This window comes from Aythya marila, assembly GCF_965140915.1.
Source record: "Aythya marila genome assembly, chromosome: Z".
Lineage (NCBI taxonomy): Eukaryota > Metazoa > Chordata > Aves > Anseriformes > Anatidae > Aythya > Aythya marila.
The window spans coordinates 44178677-44199394 of NC_139080.1; the positions used below are offsets into that span (position 1 = coordinate 44178677).

Consider the following 20718-nt stretch of genomic DNA (forward strand, 5'->3'; position numbering starts at 1 on the left):
TCATTAATCTTACTCTATTTACATTGCTACTTTTACAATGCACAGTGGTTAATACTATTTTTTTTTTCATAAAGAGATGTTTTTCCATTCTTTTCAATTGATGAGAAAGAAAAATCATACTTACTAAACTGACAGATATGTTCATAGTAATTTGACTCTGGCATGGCTGTAATAGTGACTAAGGGACAACTGTTGCCAGCCAGGGTCTCACAGAGAACATCTTGTCGAAAATATATCTGTTGAGGGTTGTGCATAGATTCCAACTTCTGAAGATGCATCTTCATCCCCAAAATAATAACAAAAAAAAATACAGATCAAATGTTTTGCAATCATTTATGACAGCTTATTCCATGTGTCCTGTTTAATCCTTCTTTCTTTTTGTCATTCTAAACAGTATTAAAGCTCCCATGGTACTTTTGACCATTAAATACCACTCTCTGTATTTCTAACAAACTGACTGCTTTTCTTTATATAGCCTGCTGTTACAACTGCTTTGAGGCAAATGAAGGAACAGAGAGTAGATTTCTTCCTTTTCTACCAAATGAAACTGTAAGGGTACGTGGAAAGTGAGTGCCTGTGATTCACTAAGGTTACCTGATCAGGGACCTTTTCAGTGCAGAAGATAACAAGTAAAGGGGGAAGCAATAACCAGGAACGAGAGAGAGACAAAGCTGGTAAACAAGATATAATAGAAACAATGGCCAAGATCAAATGTCTCCAGGCATTAGGCTGGTGGGCCTGGAAAAATACAGGCAAAGCTTTGGAGAAAGCTAGTTGGACTAGCCAGCAAGTTTGAGGACCCAGGTCCAGGCAGGGTTACCAAGCAGGCAGAGTCATGCTGGTCTTTGGGAGGCACCACGAGGCAGAGTGCCTGCCAGATGAGCGTGTGCACCCATGTGCCAGTAAGCATCCATCTGGACTAGCCTGCAAGCAGAAGGCCTCTACAGCAGGTAAGAGGGATGAGGATCAGGCAGGGGATTGCATGGACAGATGGGCCATAGCAGCACCCCACGACGTGTGCATGCTTGTGAATCCAGGGAAGGGGGATGCTCTCACTTGGATCAGCAGTCTTTACCAGCTGGAGAGAAGGAAAGAGACTTGAAACTAGGTTTAAAGTAAGTATTGGAAATGTTAAATGAGGGCTGTTGAAGGCAGCACCTTGTCTGTGCCAGTCTGTGTAGCTGTGACACTGGGGGGTGGGGAGATGGGTGTCAGTCTGTCTCTGTCTAGGTTACTGCTACTACTGACTGAACCTGCAAACACGGAAGCAGCAGCCACATCCATCAACCTGGGACAGAGACCCCTGGGTCCCTCAGCTGGGCTCCAGCAGCTGGTTAGGCAGAAACCCCAGGCCTCAAAGCTGTTGGAGGCAGCAGCTGCTTATAAACTGCCATCAGGGAGAGAACACTCCTTCGTAAAAAGCTTTGCTCAACACAGTTTCATACTAGCCACTGAATCCCCAAGCGTATTTTTAATACTATGACAAAAACAACCACTTGAAATTCCAACCAAGTTTTGCTTGGTACTTTACAATACCCTTTTCAGGTAATTCATTATCCTGAAAATGTCCCTGATTATCTTACGTAATTGTAACTTTGATAGATCTGTTATGAAAAGGTATACATACATCATCAGGATATGAGTCATTTGACTCAAAATAAATAAATAAATAAAATTCAATTAGTAGTTTTCCAGACAATTATGAATTGTGATTCTCAGAAAAAAACTTTTAGCCTGAAAGGATGCATTTATTTTTCCAGTTACTGTTTTTTATAACAACCTACACATCACCATTCTAAGTACTAATGTTTTATAATCCTCAATTTCAAGCAGCATTTTGAACTCCACAGAAAGAAGTAAAAAGAAATCAATCACGAATGCTTCTGTATCACATTCTCTAAATGTGTAAATATTGATCTTTGTAATGGATTGTAATCTTCTCACCTTTAAAGTTGAGTATGTATATGGATAATGGTAAGCAAAGTAGCAGACATCATCTTTATGTTGAAAAGTCACTGTGAACGTAATCGTGTAGTAAGATTTTCCTTTCTGACCCCCAGCAGCAATCGAACTTCTTGAAAAATGATTCCTAAGAGTAAAGTGAAGTGAATAGACATACTAGAATACTTTTCAGTATCGTTGATTATTTCTGAACCACATTATAAGAGCAAGAAAATTTTTAGGGACTGTATTTCTCTTCCCTTTTCATCCAGGTTAAATGCACTCTTTCCCACCATCTGTAAGATACTTCATCACAGTAGGGATACACATGCATGCACATCAGGAAGATGCGAGTACACAAACAAACAAAAAAAGGAAGTAAGCAACTGTTGACCAGAAGGGTAACACAAGGATATGCTGTTACCTTCTCATCCTGTGTTTTATGATTGCTCTACAATGATTGCATGATTAAATAGAAAACAGACTAAATACGAACACCACTTTATCAATATTACTGGAAATCACTATTAACATTTCAGTAAACAGGTATTTGCACATTCCATAAAAAGGTTCTCCAGCAATATGTAATGAAAGATGAACTACATTTGCTGTGTGCTAATAAAAAAAAAAAAAGCACCCAACATCTGTCACTTGTGTCATTCTCTACAGCTGAGGAAGAAAAATGTGTTCAAAACCAAACCACTAAAATGTAATTATTAAAAGTTAATACCAAACATTTTTCCTTAAAAATTCTACTTACACTAATCTTCAGTAAAAGCTTTGGTGTATGTTTGACAGGTGTACTTACTTATAGTAACAAATATCTGTCCCAACACGAGTCCATGATGGTCGAGAATTTAATGCTTCCTGAACAGAATACATAAGGGGCTGCATGCCTTCAAGGAAAAAATGCATCTCATTTTAATGCTTAACCTTAAACGTCGCAATCTTATAAGTAATGGACCACATCAACATTTTTATGTGAGTCTCCAAACTAGCTATGCTCATTTACCATCAAAGAGTACACTTGTATAAATATCTGAATATTATACATTCTATACATTCTTTTTCAATCAGGTCACAAAAGACTGTCCTTCCTCCTTGTTTTCAGAAAACAGCAAATTAAAAAAATCAGATCTACACAAGGTGAAAACAAAATGTGTAAGCGAAAGCTGTGGTTAGCACAAATAATAATCCACGAAAATCTAGGGTTCTACTCTATCCAACTCACCTATATAAAAAGGCTTCAAAAAGTTGTTTTTTTTTTTTAAAAAAAAAAAAAAAAAAACTATTATCCATTCACGTGAATAGCTGTAAAAGTAACTGATGTTTCAGAATGATATTTTTATTTTTTTTTTTACAGTGACAGTTTATATTTTTGGAAGAATATAGTTAAGTTGAATACTTCGTATCAAGTTGGAATGGAAAATTATATATCTTAATTGAACAGTATTTGCTACTTAGGTAATTAGTCAAATATATTGACTGGTTCAATCAATATACTTAAAAAAAGTAACTACTAAGTGTTTGAAACATATGAATGAAGATCTAAGGTAACTGGTGAAAACAGAATTTAAAAGCATTTTACTACTGGTTAAACTACTTGGGTATTCCTGGATTCTACCAATGTGAATTATAAATTATGACAAAGACTAATACGATGTTACTCTATCCCAAGTGTCTGAGGATGAGTGGGAGAAGGGATTTTCTCTTTCTCCTCTACAAATGACTAAAAGGAAGAATTCTAGAATATCCATCAGAAAAAAAAAAAAAAAAGAAGAAAAAAAAGTTTTTACACTGAATGCCTGAAATCCAGACAAATAGAATAAAGGTGTATCAGGTAAGCCAATATTTTTGGATGAGGCACAACCATGAAACAGTAATAGGTAGAGACTACAGGGGTTTTGTGCATTTACAAAGCACATAAGTTCAGAGGAGACTTCAGATTCCTTCTCAAACACAATGCACCTCTCTTCCTATCAGTAACACAAAGCTGTCTGAGAAGGTGTCCACCTACTTTCACTTCTGAAAATACACCTTTGTTCAGAAAGGGATTAAAGACATTAGCTGCCATTTTCCTCCACCTGTGCAGGTCAACAGGCTTTGGTGGTGTCATCCCCACAACAGTCTTAACACAAATTTTAGCTGCAGCCACCAGTAACATTCTTCAACCAGAAACGTGGTTTCACTCACAACACAAAATTTTAAAAACTGACAGCCACTGTTTTAAGATTTTTTTTTTCTTTTTACCGAAGCTTGTCAAAACATTCTCTAATAATGCTATTTTAAAAATCCGATCTGTAAGAAAACACAACTATACCAGTCCCCAGGAGGCTTAAGGGGGGAGAGGAAAGGAAGCAGCTTAGTTGTCTAGTACAGAGCTTTTTCTACATATTTCTTCTCAAAGTATGGGAAATATATCTTACCGTAGTTAAACTGACTGTTTGACTTTTCACAGTTGATGATGTTAAACCGGTAACCAATGCCTGTTTTCATTCCACTGACTTCAAAGTAAAACCATTGATGATAATGATTGCTATTTATATCTGAGTTCAGAATTAGATCGTACTCGTTTCTGAAGATTAACAAAAACAAATTAATCTTTTTTAAAAAAAATCAGAAATGAAAAGCCTTGCATGTAAAAAGAAAAGCTGAAATATCTTACTTTCTGATTTGAATAACTTTACGTAGGTTTCCAGATTCGAACTTGGAATTAAACTTCAAAACATCTGCTTCCTCTGGCACTGACCAACTAAGGGTACAAAAGAAAAAAAAAGGGGCCAATAAGTAAAACAGATTTGACTGAAACAAACTCATTAGGTTAATTTTAGCCCATATTTGTTAACTTAGAAATTATTTTGAACATTTCCACAAATATATCTTGAATAGCAGAAACAACATTACTTTAAAATAAACTTTTAGTGAAGTCTATCATAACGCTGCCGCTTTTAAAAGTCCAGATCATATAACGGAGAAAGAGAATAGGCTTAGGCTATTATTTGAGTATTGTTTTCAGTGGGGTAAAAACTTACCTGGAATTATCAAGATCATATACAACTCTGTCTATAATGTCATTTTGATGAATTAGTCTTTCAATATCTTGTGAGATTTTTGTCCTAAAATAAAAGAAGAATGACCATTTAAATTGTTGTATACTGTTTCCAATTACAAAAGAGAAATTACCTCATACAACAAAGAAAACTAACATTAACATGAAGACAGGGGACAGATTTTCAAAGAGACCTCAGCCTCATCCCCACTTATGTGCATGAATTATAGGTGTACTTCATTTTAAACACCTGCATTCACAGCTGACTGATTTCAACATCTGTATGTGAGGGAACTGAGTTTTCATGCACACAACCCACTGGGTTTTATCTTATGTAAATAAAATAAAAAAGTACCATTTCATAATGTATAGTAGTAGCAGGAATTACTCAAACATTACTTTTGTTAATGCTTTAATCTAGGACAGCACTTCATAGTATTAGTAACTCACTTGAGTCCTATCATAACTAAAATTAAAGAGTTTTAGAGAGTAGGTCGTGCAGTGAGTGTGTTAGTGCACTAGCTTTTCACCTCTGGAGATCTACGTTCATTTATCGACTAGGTAACAAATAAGAATGAATTTGGTGATGTCAGCCAAATGCCAGCTGTATGCTTATCCAGATCATAAAACCATTGCACAACTGGCAGTATCTAGGTCCTGGTTTGGAAAAGTAAGTATGTTTTGCAGTTCAAGAATGAAATATAGTGGCAGAGCTGTGTGGAAAAGCTTGCACAGCACCTGCAATAAGAAGAAAAGGAGGCAGATTAACAATGAAGAATACAGGAACAGAGTTGTAAAGAATGTTCAGGCTGGAAACTGTCCATTTAATTAAGATAAATATTGTTGACAAATGAGGAAAAGAAGGTAAACACAGAACTTTAGGACCTCATTAAATTAAGAGCAACTGAAAAGTAAGCAAGTCACAAGCCCACCATACCGATAGAACTGTAAAAATGCTGACTCACCACCACCTATTTCACCAAGTTCAGTTCAGGGCAGAACTACAGATTTTCGATCTTACACAAATCATTAACTCTCAGCGTGCTTCAGTTTCAAAGCGTCATAATACTTTCTACTATCACAAGAGTTGTGCCAGAGTAAAATCCATTAATAAATATCAGATATTGAAAACACAAAAAAGAATAAACAAATGGTATTCAAGATGCACACTAAAAGGCAAAGTTGTAGTGGGTATTTTCAGGTACTAAAAAAAAAAAAAAATCGAGAGATAGGAGAATCTATTTTAAGATAATTAAAAAAAAAAAAAAAATACTGTTGACACAAAACTCTGTGTTTTTAGGCCATTTTTTGTGGATCCTGATTTACCTAATGATCACTTCTAATAGAGGATTAGAAAATATTAAAGTGTACAGAAAAAAAAAATTAAAAAATAAGGAATAGAAAAAAGTCAGTATTGAATCCCTAATTCACAGAGAATTGAATTAAGTAATATTTTTCTTTTCTGAATAGTAGAAAAATAAAGAAGACTTCTGTTATTATCAGATGGCATTAAGGCAACGGATTAAGGCAACACATTGTTTTCCAAAGAAGACGTAGCTGACAAGCAGTAACTAACTGCACACAGTGAAGAGAACATAAATCCCACTGAATGCCAAAAGAATTTGGACACTAATTTCCAAAAGACTTAAAAGCTTCCCCATGTCCTCTACCAAACTCATTTTCAACACCTTTCTGCAAATTTAAAATTCCTAAAAAGATTAAGGCCTCTTCAAACAGGTTCCTTTCTCAGAAATTTGTTACATTGCAATAACAAGACCAAGCCCTTTCCAGAAAACTGAGTTCTTAGAACAGCATATCTTAGAAAGATTACATGAGATTTTTGATTCAAGCTTAGCATTGGAAGGTGAAATTTCATACTTGTTTCACGGATGAGCTGAAGTATATTTCCAACATAGATAGTGTACCCCAACAAAAATAAAGCATTTTAAAGCTAAAACAAATATCATCAAGAATTACCTTCACAGTTTAGAGATCTGCTTTATGTACAACCTCACAAGTAGGTTTGTTTGTCAAAAGGCAGAGTTTAATACGGTGCTTTATTTCTAAGAAGAATGAGCAATGGAATGACAAATTTTATTTGTTTTTAGAGACTTCATTCAATATAATGTTGCTCAGGAAAATTCAGAATGATTAAGTACTGCAAAACCCTACATGAAGATCTGCATGATTTTCTTAAAATGCAGTTCTTAGTCTTGCATCAGAAATCAACACATCTGCAGATAAACTGAATCTACCTTAAAAATAAGCATATGGGGAAGGTCATTCTTTAACACTGGTTAGCTTTCTAGTAATAGTACATATATTATGCCATTAGTATTTTAATATTTGTTCATTTCATCAGAAAGACCACCTTTTTATGACAGGTCTGAGAATCAGCTGAAATATTTCAATTCTACTGCCTAGTTTTAAAGACACTTAATCTCTTTATCATCGTAATCAATAACTAAATGTAAATATGAACAATCTCTTGAAAGTGGTTAAATTTATGGGTATGACACTGACAGCATTCAAACAATAATTAAGCAAGTGACAAGATCTACTACCACTACTTCTTGCAAAAACTTTTTTTGTCTTTACAGTAGCTTAATTTTACTCATGAGCCAGCTCTTCATACTATCTCTGCAAATGACTACCAGTGACATTCAATATTTTTTAATAATGAAAATCTCAGCAAACAAATAATTGGTTATGTTGACATGCTTATTCTGTGTCATTTTGCAGATCTAATACAGACTACATCCTTAGCAGTTGTTCTGTTACATTGCAAACATTAAAACCAAATACTTAAAAAGTATTATTTTAATTTTTTCCCACTGCATTTTGCTGAAAGATAGCTTTGGTAGCACAGGAATGTGAAAAAGTGAAGTACCTTTCAACTATCAACTATTAATATTTGATAAGACCTAAGGGGAACATTCAGGTATCTTAACTGAAAAAATACTAATGCTGAACACATGAGCAGTCTAGCACATAGTCTCTTCGGTGCTTTTACAGTTCCTCTAATACAAATAGAAGGAATTCCATTCATGTACACCAGAATTTGTACTTATTTGTGCAAATTTGCACTTATTTACAGACAACACAGAGAAGCACCCAATAAAAAGCTTCAAGGGGAAATACTGTTGATACACGCTTATGTCCACAAACTCTCAGACTTCTCATTTTTTTGACTGATAAAATACACTGCAACTCATTGTTTAAGTAAAATATTCTGTAGTTGAACAGTTAAGTTAGAAAGCATTACATCTCTAGCTTTTTTCTTCTGATTTATGAAGTGTTAAAGCATTGTGGAGCTTTTTGTTTATGTTGTTGGGTTTTGGTTTGGTTTGGTTTGGTTTTAAATAAAAACCAAAAGATATATATGGGGGGGATGACAGGGACAGAAATTAAGACTACAAAGTAAACTTAGTATTTAGAAATTGGAATTACTGAATGAGAATTTGCAAAGATTCTGATTCTCTTCTTATTTAGGGCTTTGCATTGATTAATGCCTACTCACTTACCTTCAAATTGTTTTTCAATTAAAGCAGTTTTAGATGCCAAGGTAAAAATTGTATAGGCTAAGATTAACAGGCATGTAAAAGATTACTTTTCAAGGGAGACAATAAGAACAAAAGGCATACAGTAACTCACCTCTGCACTCCATAAGGCCTTTCCAGAATAGGCTCTTTAAATGGGGGTGGAATATGGCCAAAATAATCTGGATAGGCCACTTCTGAATATTCAGGAATAGATTTTGTGTTTTTCACCATTTCAATATAGAGATCACAGTCGTGAACTGGCGATACATCAGAAACTTCAAGCACTACTTGTTCCCCTGATGAACTAGATCTGGAATCCTCCTCCTCCGAATCCACTCCAGTGCAACAGAGTTTTCCCAGGTGGACAGATGACCCTTCAAAAAGACTACCTCCACAAGGTGAAACATGTTCACAAGTTTTACTACATGCAAGTGGGGTAAGGCTAGCTTTGTTTTCCTTCTTTATTACACACCCTGCATAATACTGATCACTTTTTGTACTGTTCTGCAAGCTGATTCTGTCCAAGCCTTTGACAATTTCTTGGCTTAGACACTGGCATGATGGAAGCAGCTTCCTTTGATCATTTTGCTGAAGTAAACTACTGTCTTTGATACTATCTTTCTTTGGTAGTTCCAGAAAGGCTGGCCTCCTATTGCATTCTTCTGTCAATAAAGAATTACTCTCCTTCAAAGAAATTCCTTTAACTGAGAGGTTTGCTTCAGCAGAGACCTCCTCTCCTGCTGTAGGAACAACAATAGGTCCACCCAGATTTGCATCAGGTACAAAAGGCTTTGGTTCCTTGGAGACTAGGTCACAGTCCTTAAAATATAAAAGAGAAAAAAAAAAGCATAAAAACAACAAACAAGTAGTTTATCAAGAAAAAATTATCAAGTCATACCATTCTACTCTCAATATTAAAGCAACACACGATATTAAACTAAACAACTCCCTAAACACCAACCCTATGTGTACCTCTAGAACTGCAAACTGTGTCCCCTTTTTTATTTATTTTTTTTTTTTGCTGGAGTAGCTATCCACTCAAAACAAAAGCATCAAACTGTGCTTCAGAGTCAACTCTTTCATGATGAGGACTGCATTGGAAATCATATACTTTACCTGAAAGTTTTCTGAAAGTTCTGGGAAAAATTTCTCATACATTTTCAATTCTTCTAAAGGTCGTCCCAATTCCTGTCTAGGCTTCAGTTTATTAATATCAGTCTCAATATCATCATTCTGAAACAACACCAGAACAAATTAATCTTCAACCCAGAATTAATGAACTTCTAAAATAATGATAATCAGCATTTATATCTGATGCAGACATGCTTTAAAAGTCAAATATCACTATTTTAAAATGAGCTGAACCACACATTTCATCATTATTAAAAGCATTTTGATTTCATCAGTATCTCAACACTTCCATTTCAACAGAAACATCACAAACATAAAACAATTTTCTTGCTTTCATCAAAATGTATTATGCACAGACATCAGACTACCCTTTACATAAGATCTATGCATAACCCAACCATCTCAATCTGACGTGTAGAGATTTCATCTGACTGCAGTGACAAAGGAATAATTGCTTCGATGAAAGACGATATTCCCTTCATCAGGTCTCATGAGTGCCTTGAATAAGTTGTCATTACAGTCCATAGACAGATGATTCAATCAACTCCTGAATACATGTAACATAAAAATACTGAATAAGGCTGTTCTGACTTAATTTCCTTTCATGTCCTGACTGGAAGACAGAGAGCAGAAGAAAACCTTCCAAAAGCAATAAAACAATGGGAGATCCAATCTCTTCCATTGGCTGAACTCCAAGGTTACCTTGCTGAAAACACTGACCTAGTCAATCACCCTTTTCACCACTCAACACCCTTTTCATATTTAAACCCATGGCTGTATACACAATGCAGGCAATTTAAAAATAAACAAGTAATTGCTGTATCTGATTTTTGCTCTTTAGTTTTATCTCATACCAACCTTAAAATGTTGGTCCTTGTCATCCTCAATTTCAGTTTCAATTTCTGATTCTGTTTCAGCATCATCGTTGTCATCGCTTTCATCTACTACATCATCCACTACGATATAAAATAAGTTTTGTAAGGCTGATCATTCGCTTAAGGTAAAATATATACTCAAAAAAGTGTATGTACTGGGTTTATTTTCTTTCTACTTAACACTTGAAAAAAAATGTAAAAACCAACTTGTTTTAAGTCCTGTAAAAGCCCATAAATGTTAATTACTACAAGATTTAAAAAACAAAATGTTTGTTTCACAATACTGCAGACTCAATTTATTAAATTTCCATGCAGTTTAAGACAGAACAAAGACCTCTGGCTTAAACAAAGCAAAACAAAAACAAAAAAGCACCTCAAAAAAAAAAAAAAAAAAAAAAAAAAAAACAATGCAAAACAGCACACAGCCTTTAGAAATACTTTACAGTATAGAGGTGCCAAGAACATCTCAGCATGACTTGAGCTCAGCACAAAACCAGAGCTCAGCACAAAACCCTGCAGGAAATTTACCAACTGCTAATAAAAGGCTCACTTAGAAATTTACAGAATCACACTTCAGAAATTATACTGATTTAATAAGGTATTCTTATGTATTGCTTTTACAATACTGACTCTACAAAATTATAGTTTTAATAGAATCAGAGTTTTATCACCCCCAACATTCTGTATCTCTAGTACCGAAGTTTTTCTTAGATAATAAAAATCATATGTATCCTATTTCTCTGGGTTTTCCAATTCTTTGTTTACAGATTTCAAACACAAAGAAAAAGTATCAATAGCCTACTTCAACAGAACAGGGAGTTTCAAGAGAAGTATTATGTGTATGTAACACTATATTAAGTAGAGGTGTTACTTCTGTGGATTTTAGAACACAGTTGTAAATCACTTTTCTACTCTGAAAGTAAAGCAACCTCTAAACAGCTGCAGTTTAGGTCTGTCCTAAATAAACTCTGACAAGATGTGTGTCTTTTTTCATAGCTATCACATTTTGTTTCAGAAAATGCTTTGAATAAAGTATTAAAACACCTGACTTCATCTCCTTACTTTGGAGCAACTTCCTCGCAGCGATTCTATTATTTGTTTACCCAGATACTAAACTGTTTCCCCGTATCTGAAAATGCACTAAGCATTAATTCTGCAAAAATAATGAGAGGCAATCACAATGGGGTGAATCTATTTCCTACAAGGCATCATACAAATAGTCTGCAGATAAGTGATGCCTACAAGATTGGAAGAGTCCAAGAATGTAGAAGAATATACTCATCATGCAAATAAAGGAAGAATCACAAAGGATTAAAGTCAGCACTTCAAATGGTACACATTAACCTAAATTCTGTACATCCAGTTTACCAGAGTAACAGAAAAAAAATTAAGGAATGTGTATTTCTGTAAAACAGGATGTAGATAGTTACACTTCACACAGATAATACGTATGATGAGCTTAAAAGAGAGCCCATATAAGTTTGTAGATAAATATGTACAGACCATGCTTTACAATTCAGAGTTTGACCTCCATTTTAGAGGTTGATCATATTTAGTTCCTCTTTTTATTTTTTTTTTTTATATATTATAACTCCAGAAACATAACCACATATGTATAGACAAAATTGTCATCAGTTAATATTAGAAACTGGTGCTCCACACTAACAGCTACAGACCGTTTGCTAGCTGATAAGAATCTCATTGGGGTCTAGGTTTTACTGGAGAAGATAAACACCTGCAGTTGATTCCACCTGACATACAGTGTATTAGACATACTCAAAGAAAAAACATTTTGAAATGACCATACCATCAGGAGGCAAATTGTACAGCTGAGCCACAGGACCACTGGCTGGAATAACTGGGAGTTGGAAATGAAAAGCACTTTTAATAGTTGGTAAAGGAAGACGATTTTTAGGAAAACATTTTCTCATTATTAGGCTGGATGTGTTGACAAGGGGATCAAGAGTTCTTACTGCAAGGCACTCCTGTTAACAGAAAAATAATGAAGACAAGAGAAAAGCAGCTCTCAAACTAGTAGTCAAACTGCATTTGTTTGTATAGATTTCTAAAATTCACTAATGGCTAAAATATTTGATATGAAATAAATTTTCAAACTTAAAACAGAAGCCTCCTTTGAAGGCTAAAAGAACTTCTGCCATCTGCCCTTAAACTCTCCTTTTTAAAACCCAGACCTCAAAGAGAAGGCTTTAAAAAAAAAATAAAATCAAACCACCCTCCCATAAATAGTCATAGCTGAATAAGAGTAAATAGGAATCTCCTCCTGCACCCTTTCCTTCTGCTTTAAGTAAGTTAAGAAAATAACCCTTACCCCCACAATTATGAATGATCATGAATATCATTAAAACTATGATAAATTTGAGGTGAGAAAGCGTTTTTAAAGAGACAAACTGAACAACAAGAAAAAGAGAAAAACTTACTTGTGAAGTGTTGTAAAGGATTTTCATTCCATTTGCATCAATGAATGCTTTTCTTCCCAATTTGATGTTCGTAACACTTTTAATACACTGTAAAACTCCTTTACGTATCAGCATGTATCTGTGTCGACTATCATGACGGTGCCAATCAACGTAAATTGTTAAAAGCACATGCACATATCCTCTGTCTACTGCTCTCCTGGCATTTGTTTCTTTATTTAAAAAGAAGTTAAGAAAGTAAATTAAAAATTGCCCAATTATTTCAGTATTACTTTCATATCTATTATAAAATTATTATTTTTACACAAATTACTGAACTATTGCATTTAAGGTGTTATTTCAGGCACATTTGGCAGTGTTTTACATCAACCTAATCATAAAAAATGCTAGCAAATATGTTCCCATATTTTCTAGACATTTCTTAGAAGCCCTATGTTTGTCAGTATTGCCAAAATTTTAACTAAGTCATTCAAAGCCACACATATATACCTCAGCTGTACAATGAGATTGCTGCACATTTAACTTAACTCCTTATTGCAATTGGGAAGTATAATTACAAAGAGAATGAACTTATATCAAACATATCAATAACAAGGAATAGGCAAAATATTTTGAATCAGTATGGAAATCATTAGCAGAATTTCCTCAGGTATTTCCATCTTGTTAAAATGAACCTATATGTTCAGTCATTATTGCTCCAAGACAATAAGTCTTATTATTTATTAGTCGTATATAATAAAATGTTCAGATTTTGGTGTTCTGTTTTTTTGTTTTGTTTTTCAATTGAAAACCCAATTTAAACATAAATTGGTTTTGAAAAGTGAGTACTAGAAAAATTTCTCTCTTTTTTTTTTTTTTTTTTTTTTTTTTAACTAAAAGCATGCAATAAAAACAATGTACATAATAGACACCGGTAAATGGCAAGTGTACATATGCTACACAATTTTAAAACACATCATTTGTGTGGTTTTTTTTTATTATTATTATTTTGGAATAATTTATTAAATAACCTTATTTGCTTGTCTAATTTATTTTGCATTGTGTTCACATAATTGTCTTCTGCCAAACAAAACTCGTATAAGTCTCATCTTAAAATCTCATCTTAAAGACAACAAGCACAGGACACATTACTCCCATTAGAAGTGACCAAATGACTGAGTTCAGTTCTCTATACTTTGTTCCTCAGAATAACATTGCACATCATTTTTTTGTGTGTGTGTGTTACACTTAAAGGTAATTGTAAGATACTGTACACTAGCAAATTAAAAAAATAGCTTATGTAAAGCCTATCTATCAATATCCAAACACTGTGTAAACACAGGATTGAAACAAATTTCTTACTATTTGTAATCCTTACGGTATTACAGCAACTATCACTCACATCTATGAACTGAAAATACTCAATCCCTAAATGTTACCCACTTATTGGGTAATTGGTATGCCAAAACCACACACCAGAAATTAATGCTTTTATGAAAAGATTTACTTACATGAAGTGTAGGAAATTACAGTGTCAAGACCCCTCAGGACTGAGTAAGAATTATCTCAAAATAAATGCACAAGACCTCCTGTTTCAAAATACACACCTTTTCAACATTTAATTTCTCTTCCCAACACTAAAATTTGACTGCAAATTCACAGAACAGAATACCAGAAATAATTCATAAATATTTATTTCCCTGGATTTTCCAAAGAGAAACTCCCAAATTAGTAAATACAAAAACCCAAAAGACCAAGTGTCACTCTCATCAAACCTGAGAAAACTCTAAGAAGTGTCTCAGAACTTCCCTGTCACACCTGAAATAGTTGTCTGCAAATCTAATCATGCCTCAGTCCTTATCCAACTCCACTAGAACAACTAGGAATGTTGCAGTTTTTAGAAATAATTAGTTTTTAATCCCTTGCCAATTATAGTCCTGGTGCAAAATCAGCAGAGAAGACGTTTGCCAGGGTCTGCTGCCATCAGCCAACATCTGGGAACAGACCGTTGTTCTCTTACCCCTGGTTCCACTTCATGGTCATCACAGACAGACTTGTCTTTAGGACCCAAGATCTAATTCATCAGAAAGGTATCTGAAAAACCCAGTATTTTCCCCTGTCATCCAACAGATATTTTCAGATATGTGTATGAAGAAGATGCATTGGAGATAAGCTACAGGTATCCACGGCTGCAGGGCTGAGGTGAGTGACTGTAAAACCGCCTTGGTTCCAGACCAGTTCTGCAGAAGCTGTGCAGCCTTTCTGCAGCAGAACTGAAGAGACAGTAACTGATTATTAAATATATATGTACTGTTCAAAAACGGAAGTACCAGATACCAATAAAACTGTAACCTTATCCTAGCCCTGGTTTTGTTTTGGCCACAGACTTAGTATTAGATCTACTCTTTGTCTATATACACAAACATCTGTATGTTTATACACACACATATATATCTCAGCTAGACAAACAGTTTCTTGTAGTTAAACACTTACTTGATTTTAGCAATGCAGCAAGTGTGTCTAAAGCAACCCTGTCAATATAACAAGAAAAGTCAAACAACAAACAACTAGTGAACTTCATCTACAACATTGTAAAAAATAAAAATAAAAAATACAGCTAACAGATTTCTTTAGCATCTACCTAAATGTTCTCCTGGTTGTGCTGTATCACAGCTTTGGCTTTAAAAATGGTTTTATTAAACTATCATGCATCTCTTCTATATCTGAAATCTGATGGTGAAATTTAAAAACATCAACATAGTGGCTATACAAACTTAGTCTTTGCAAAAAAAAAAAAAAAAAGTTAAGTGACAACGCAATGTTTATGAACTACATTCAATGGATGAGGTATTTCTAACACCCATGTTTTTATGTTTGCAGCAGAGCAAGTACTTCTGTAAAATAAAGGACACTGTTTTAGAGAACTGTAGGTCAAAACTTGCAGTATATAAATATAGAGATGTAACACTCAATGTGCACTGCAATACAAGATCACTCAAGTTATTTTGCACACAAGGTTTTGTCTGAACTAACTCAAGATGTACAACTAGAAAGCATATATATTTATTTTTACCCGCTTTGTAAGGATAGACTTCACACATCTGATCTCAAACCATAAACAAGGATATCAAGATTACTCACATCATGGAATAGTAAGTTCATGTGTTTAATTTTAGACAGGGCTTGAAGGGACAGGGCTTTTTTTTTTTTTTTTTAATAGAGACACCGCAACAACCACAAGTACCAGATTTAGATAACATTTTGTAACAGTTTGTAGTAAAGTTCAAATATGAAAAACTTGGGTTTTCATATTCAAACATTATTTTGTTACGCAGATTAAAAAAAAAATCTGTTTCCCCACAAGTATGCACTTCTAAAAGTTGGTAGTAATGTAAAGAAATTGCTATCTCCAGGAAGATACACTTACTCATTTTAACCCTAAGCTCTCTAAAAAACAAACACAAAACACAAAAACAAATAAACAAAAAACACCCTTGGAAAGAAAAAAAATCTAAAGACACCACTTTTAAGGTTCTCAGTGAAATGTTCTTTATTTTATGCAATAGTCCACTAGATAGCTGGAGTTTCCTATTTTATTGTCTTTGAGAGTTGATAATTGTTTTCAAATGGAACATAAAGAAAATTGTATTACATAAAAAAAAAAAAAAAAAAAAAAGAAAAAACACAGATAATGTCACTCTTCGTCTGGGAGCCAATTCAACAGACAGAAAAATTATGGAATTGTCCTGATTGGTTTGTCCTGATTTGGGCATGGCCACTGTACAGTTTCCATGCAGAAATATTAGAGGCAAAAAATAACATTTATATTCTTTTACCTGGACTATAACTGCATATTCTGCTATACTCTAAAAAAAGTTGTATCTGTAGCTCTTCCTCCCACTTCCCTTCACTTTAACTTTCAAATACTAGTTACATTTGATTTCGCTAATATTATTTTTTATAAAAAGTTTTGAAACTTATCTAAAGATTTTTTCCATATACTGTATTAAAAAGACATTACTTACTTCATAAGGCTAGTGTTCTTTTTACTAAAAGGGCCAATGATCTTAAACATCAGTTCTACTACTCCATTCTTTCCCAAGGACACTGCATTTACAGCTGGAAGAGTTAAAAAAAAAAAAAAAAAAAAAAAAAAGATAATAAGGAAGGCAAAAGAAAAAGCAATACACAAACTAAAATCCAAGCTAGTAAATTCTCAAGTACCAGACACATATTCTTTAAAACAAACAATGACAAGCAGACACTACTCTTCATATAATCACTGTAATAATAAAGTCCTGATAAAACTTGCAAAAGAAAAAAAAAAAACATTACTTACTACTTTACAGATAAAATTAACACACTAGTTCTTGTGCATGCTTCTGCTTCCCTTGTTACTGATGTGTATCATAAAAAGGATTTGTATTTTTGTAAAGCTCATGGTTTAATCGAGACAGCATGATGTCTAAATTTTTGGGTCTATCAGGTTCTGAGTTGCTGTTACCCTTCATTATCTGGATAGACAGGTCTATCAACCAGCATTTGCAAGCTAACACTTCTTGAGTTATGTTTTCTCAGAAAAAAATAGTAATCCAGTGGGAAGGGTACAAATTAAGAGAAATGGTGCTAATATTGACAAAATGCATGCTGCATGGTTTAAAAAGGCACCAGAATTCAATTCCAAACTGAGCTTAAAAATACACAGTCTTAGAAAAATAAGAAGAGAGCAACTAAGCAATGAGACAAGTTCAACATCGTAAGTGCCACATGAGTACAATTCAACACTTGTACCCAAGTTGCAATTTCATCATTAGCAGAACTATTACAACACTAAAAGATAAGGAAAATGAGGACTATTCTGGTAGCAAATGTAAACAAAGTTTAAGTAACACCACCCATCAACATGAAATAAACTACTACTTTTTATGTTTGTAAGGAGTGGGAAATATAGAAGGACAGAAGTGATCTAAGCATAATCCAAATTAGAGATTCAGTTCAATCTTCCATTTTCAGGCTTAAGAAAATTAACCTGTATGAAAGCTAACCTGTATGAACATCTGTATTATCTTCTCCCATTTAAAAGCATTTTACCTCATTATCAGACAGCTCAACAGAAATAAAGCTTCCACATAAAGTACTGGAACGTTACAAATTCTCATGCGAGTAATCTGAAAACATTCTTACAGGTCATCAAATCAATTCTGTCAAAACTGTTGGTACACTTTCATATTCATACATTTATTTAAAAGGTTGAATGTCCATTTTGAGTTCAGTGGAAAAAAAAATCAGCGCAATCAACAAATGGGAGGTTCTGTGAGAATCACACTGTTTTCAGCAACTTCCTACTACTTGTACAAACAATGAACTAGGCTTTCATGGAAGAGTTTTCATTGAATTTCAGTAAGGGGAAGGTTAAACAAAAAAAGTAAATATTTCCTGTGAGAACTAAGTTTTAAATTTGCAACTATTAATTAAAATAAAAATACACTAAAAAAAATCATGAGCATGCGTAATAAAGAGTAATTCTTTCATTTGAAGTGCTTTTGCAAGCACAATGTTAGCATTCCTGGTTTAGGTCACACAGCACCAGCATTTATGCAAATGATGTGCACCCAAATTCTACATATTCAAATGCATTAAAGAATGCCAACCATATGTGAACCACTGAACAAAAACCAAAAGATGCACAAGTACAAAAACTTCACAGCTTTTATTAGACTTAAGCAATTTGACAATATAAAAATCAAATTCTCCGGTAACCATAGTAACTTTAAGCATTTAACATTAAACAAGTATGTAGATGCTATATTTTTTAACCATATCTATGTAAAACGTATGTATTATAAGCAAAAGAAAAGTATTCAACCAATACTTACAGTTGGTTGAATAAACTCGTAATACTTGAAGGCATGGTAAAATTAGCCTGTGGTTCTGTAAATTATGCTTCACTAAATTCAATGATATGTTCAGGGCACCATTAATTCTTGCCTTCATGCCAATCTTTTTGTCTGACATCAAAGAAATAAAAGATCAATCAAATCAGTTTTGAAATTATCATTAAAAAATAGAAGTTAAATAAACTGTGAATTCCTATAAGTGCTATGTTAACTTTGTGGATTTATTTATATTAAATATAATTTATATGGCATGTTAAATATATATATTTACCATGTTTTACTCCCCTCTACTCCTCCTTTTCTTCTCCTCTACTAATTCTGAGCACATGGATGTTTATTCAGCAATATAATTTTCTTAAATTTTAATTACAAAACTGCAAAGTATTAAGCCATATTACATAAGTGCATCATCATCACCTTTTGGACCAATTTTTGCAAGAAGTGTATGAAGAAGCACCATTAATTCTTCATTTGGGGGAGACTCTCTGTTGGCATTCAAAAGCAGTTGCAACAAGATCTGTGTCCCTCCTTTAGTGACCAAGACACTTGCTCTCCGACCACCACCTAGAAATTTAATACACAATTGATATCTTCATAACCAAAGAGCAGTTAACTATCTAAGCTATAGATAATATAAAAGAAGACTTTAAATAGCAATATTGATAGCGGTATTTTCTTCAAACGTGAAGAAAAATATGCTGGACTTAGACTTACAGCAACACAAAATATACATGAATGATTATTTAAAAAGTCACTTCAGTCTTTATGTTCTTTTGATTCTCTCGAAGTCTAAAATGCATATAAAGACAGCTTTAGCAACCTTCAGGGAAAAATAAATAAACAAAACAAGTCTACATAAGAATACAAGAATATAATGACAAACTACTATCTTAATGAACACTTACCAATTGAGACTAATTCAATGAGAATATTTAGTATATTTAGAATAGTTTGAGGATCTCTTGTATTCTGCAATAAAAAGGATATTTGATTAATTTAGAAGTCCAATAGGGTTTTAGATATTTAAATGTCACTAAAGTCAAACAAAACTTAAGATGTTACTTTCCAGCTAACCTTCACACCATGCAGCCTGAATTAACCGCAGAACGAATTAAAATATAGTTCTTAGTATGACATATTAAATGGAATGTTTGAAAAAATAAGGGAGAGAATTAATTAAATCCTCTATGATACTTAAAAGACCATATTTAATCATTAAAGAGTCCTTTGACAAACTCAAGTTTTAGAGAAGAGCTAGAATAACAACATATTTAAAAATACAAAGCCCAGATGATAGGAAAACCTGCAGTGTACACACAAGCAGAAAGATTAAAATGTTTTACCTCTAGGGTTGACAGGATAACTTCTATTCCAGTGGAACCCTTAGATGTCATCTCCTTCCTGGTTTTTTCTGCCAGTAAGAAAAAGAAGGCCAGTTTTCTTTTAAGGAAATATTTATTTTTATTTTTTTTTTTATCTTCCATATTGGTTAGTATAACATCACCAGACACTTCTGTCTTTAGATTGAAAGTGACTTTTGAGATAGCCTGACAAGTGAAGATAGCCTGAAAGGGGCTAGAAATAAACAACATTTGGAAAATAGGGGAAGAAGCAAAGCAAAAGCATCTGTAACTCTATGTACTTGTGAGGCTAATTCATGGAATCAGATACATAAATCTTCAGTGGATCAGTCTACCACGGAAACAGGTCATCTATGAGCAGCAGTGAAAATAAACATGAGCCTTTTTAACAGTAAACAGATTATTCTTCATATGAATAGTGTTCAAAGTACCTTTTATCAAACAAAGTAAACCTCTTTCTGTATTAACTGAATATCAATATAACTGCAGCAGCTAAATATTTTATAAT

General features: G+C 33.7%; 1 protein-coding gene across 7 annotated transcripts in view; it reads right to left on the reverse strand.

Annotated features, from left to right (window-relative positions):
* AGTPBP1 (ATP/GTP binding carboxypeptidase 1) overlaps nucleotides 1-20718 on the reverse strand; it is a 64894-nt gene that overhangs the window by 24716 nt on the left and 19460 nt on the right. For all 7 annotated transcript variants that reach the window (XM_082783599.1, XM_082783594.1, XM_082783595.1 and 4 more), the window contains 17 exons: nucleotides 20193-20260; nucleotides 19755-19818; nucleotides 19267-19413; nucleotides 18829-18960; nucleotides 16978-17071; nucleotides 15446-15483; nucleotides 12977-13185; nucleotides 12346-12523; nucleotides 10522-10619; nucleotides 9649-9765; nucleotides 8645-9351; nucleotides 4974-5057; nucleotides 4607-4693; nucleotides 4368-4516; nucleotides 2750-2837; nucleotides 1945-2089; nucleotides 125-278 (listed from right to left, as the gene is read on the reverse strand). In XM_082783599.1, the coding sequence (XP_082639725.1) occupies nucleotides 125-278; nucleotides 1945-2089; nucleotides 2750-2837; nucleotides 4368-4516; nucleotides 4607-4693; nucleotides 4974-5057; nucleotides 8645-9351; nucleotides 9649-9765; nucleotides 10522-10619; nucleotides 12346-12523; nucleotides 12977-13185; nucleotides 15446-15483; nucleotides 16978-17071; nucleotides 18829-18960; nucleotides 19267-19413; nucleotides 19755-19818; nucleotides 20193-20260 (2559 nt within the window). The remainder of the gene's footprint in view (nucleotides 1-124; nucleotides 279-1944; nucleotides 2090-2749; nucleotides 2838-4367; nucleotides 4517-4606; nucleotides 4694-4973; nucleotides 5058-8644; nucleotides 9352-9648; nucleotides 9766-10521; nucleotides 10620-12345; nucleotides 12524-12976; nucleotides 13186-15445; nucleotides 15484-16977; nucleotides 17072-18828; nucleotides 18961-19266; nucleotides 19414-19754; nucleotides 19819-20192; nucleotides 20261-20718) is intronic.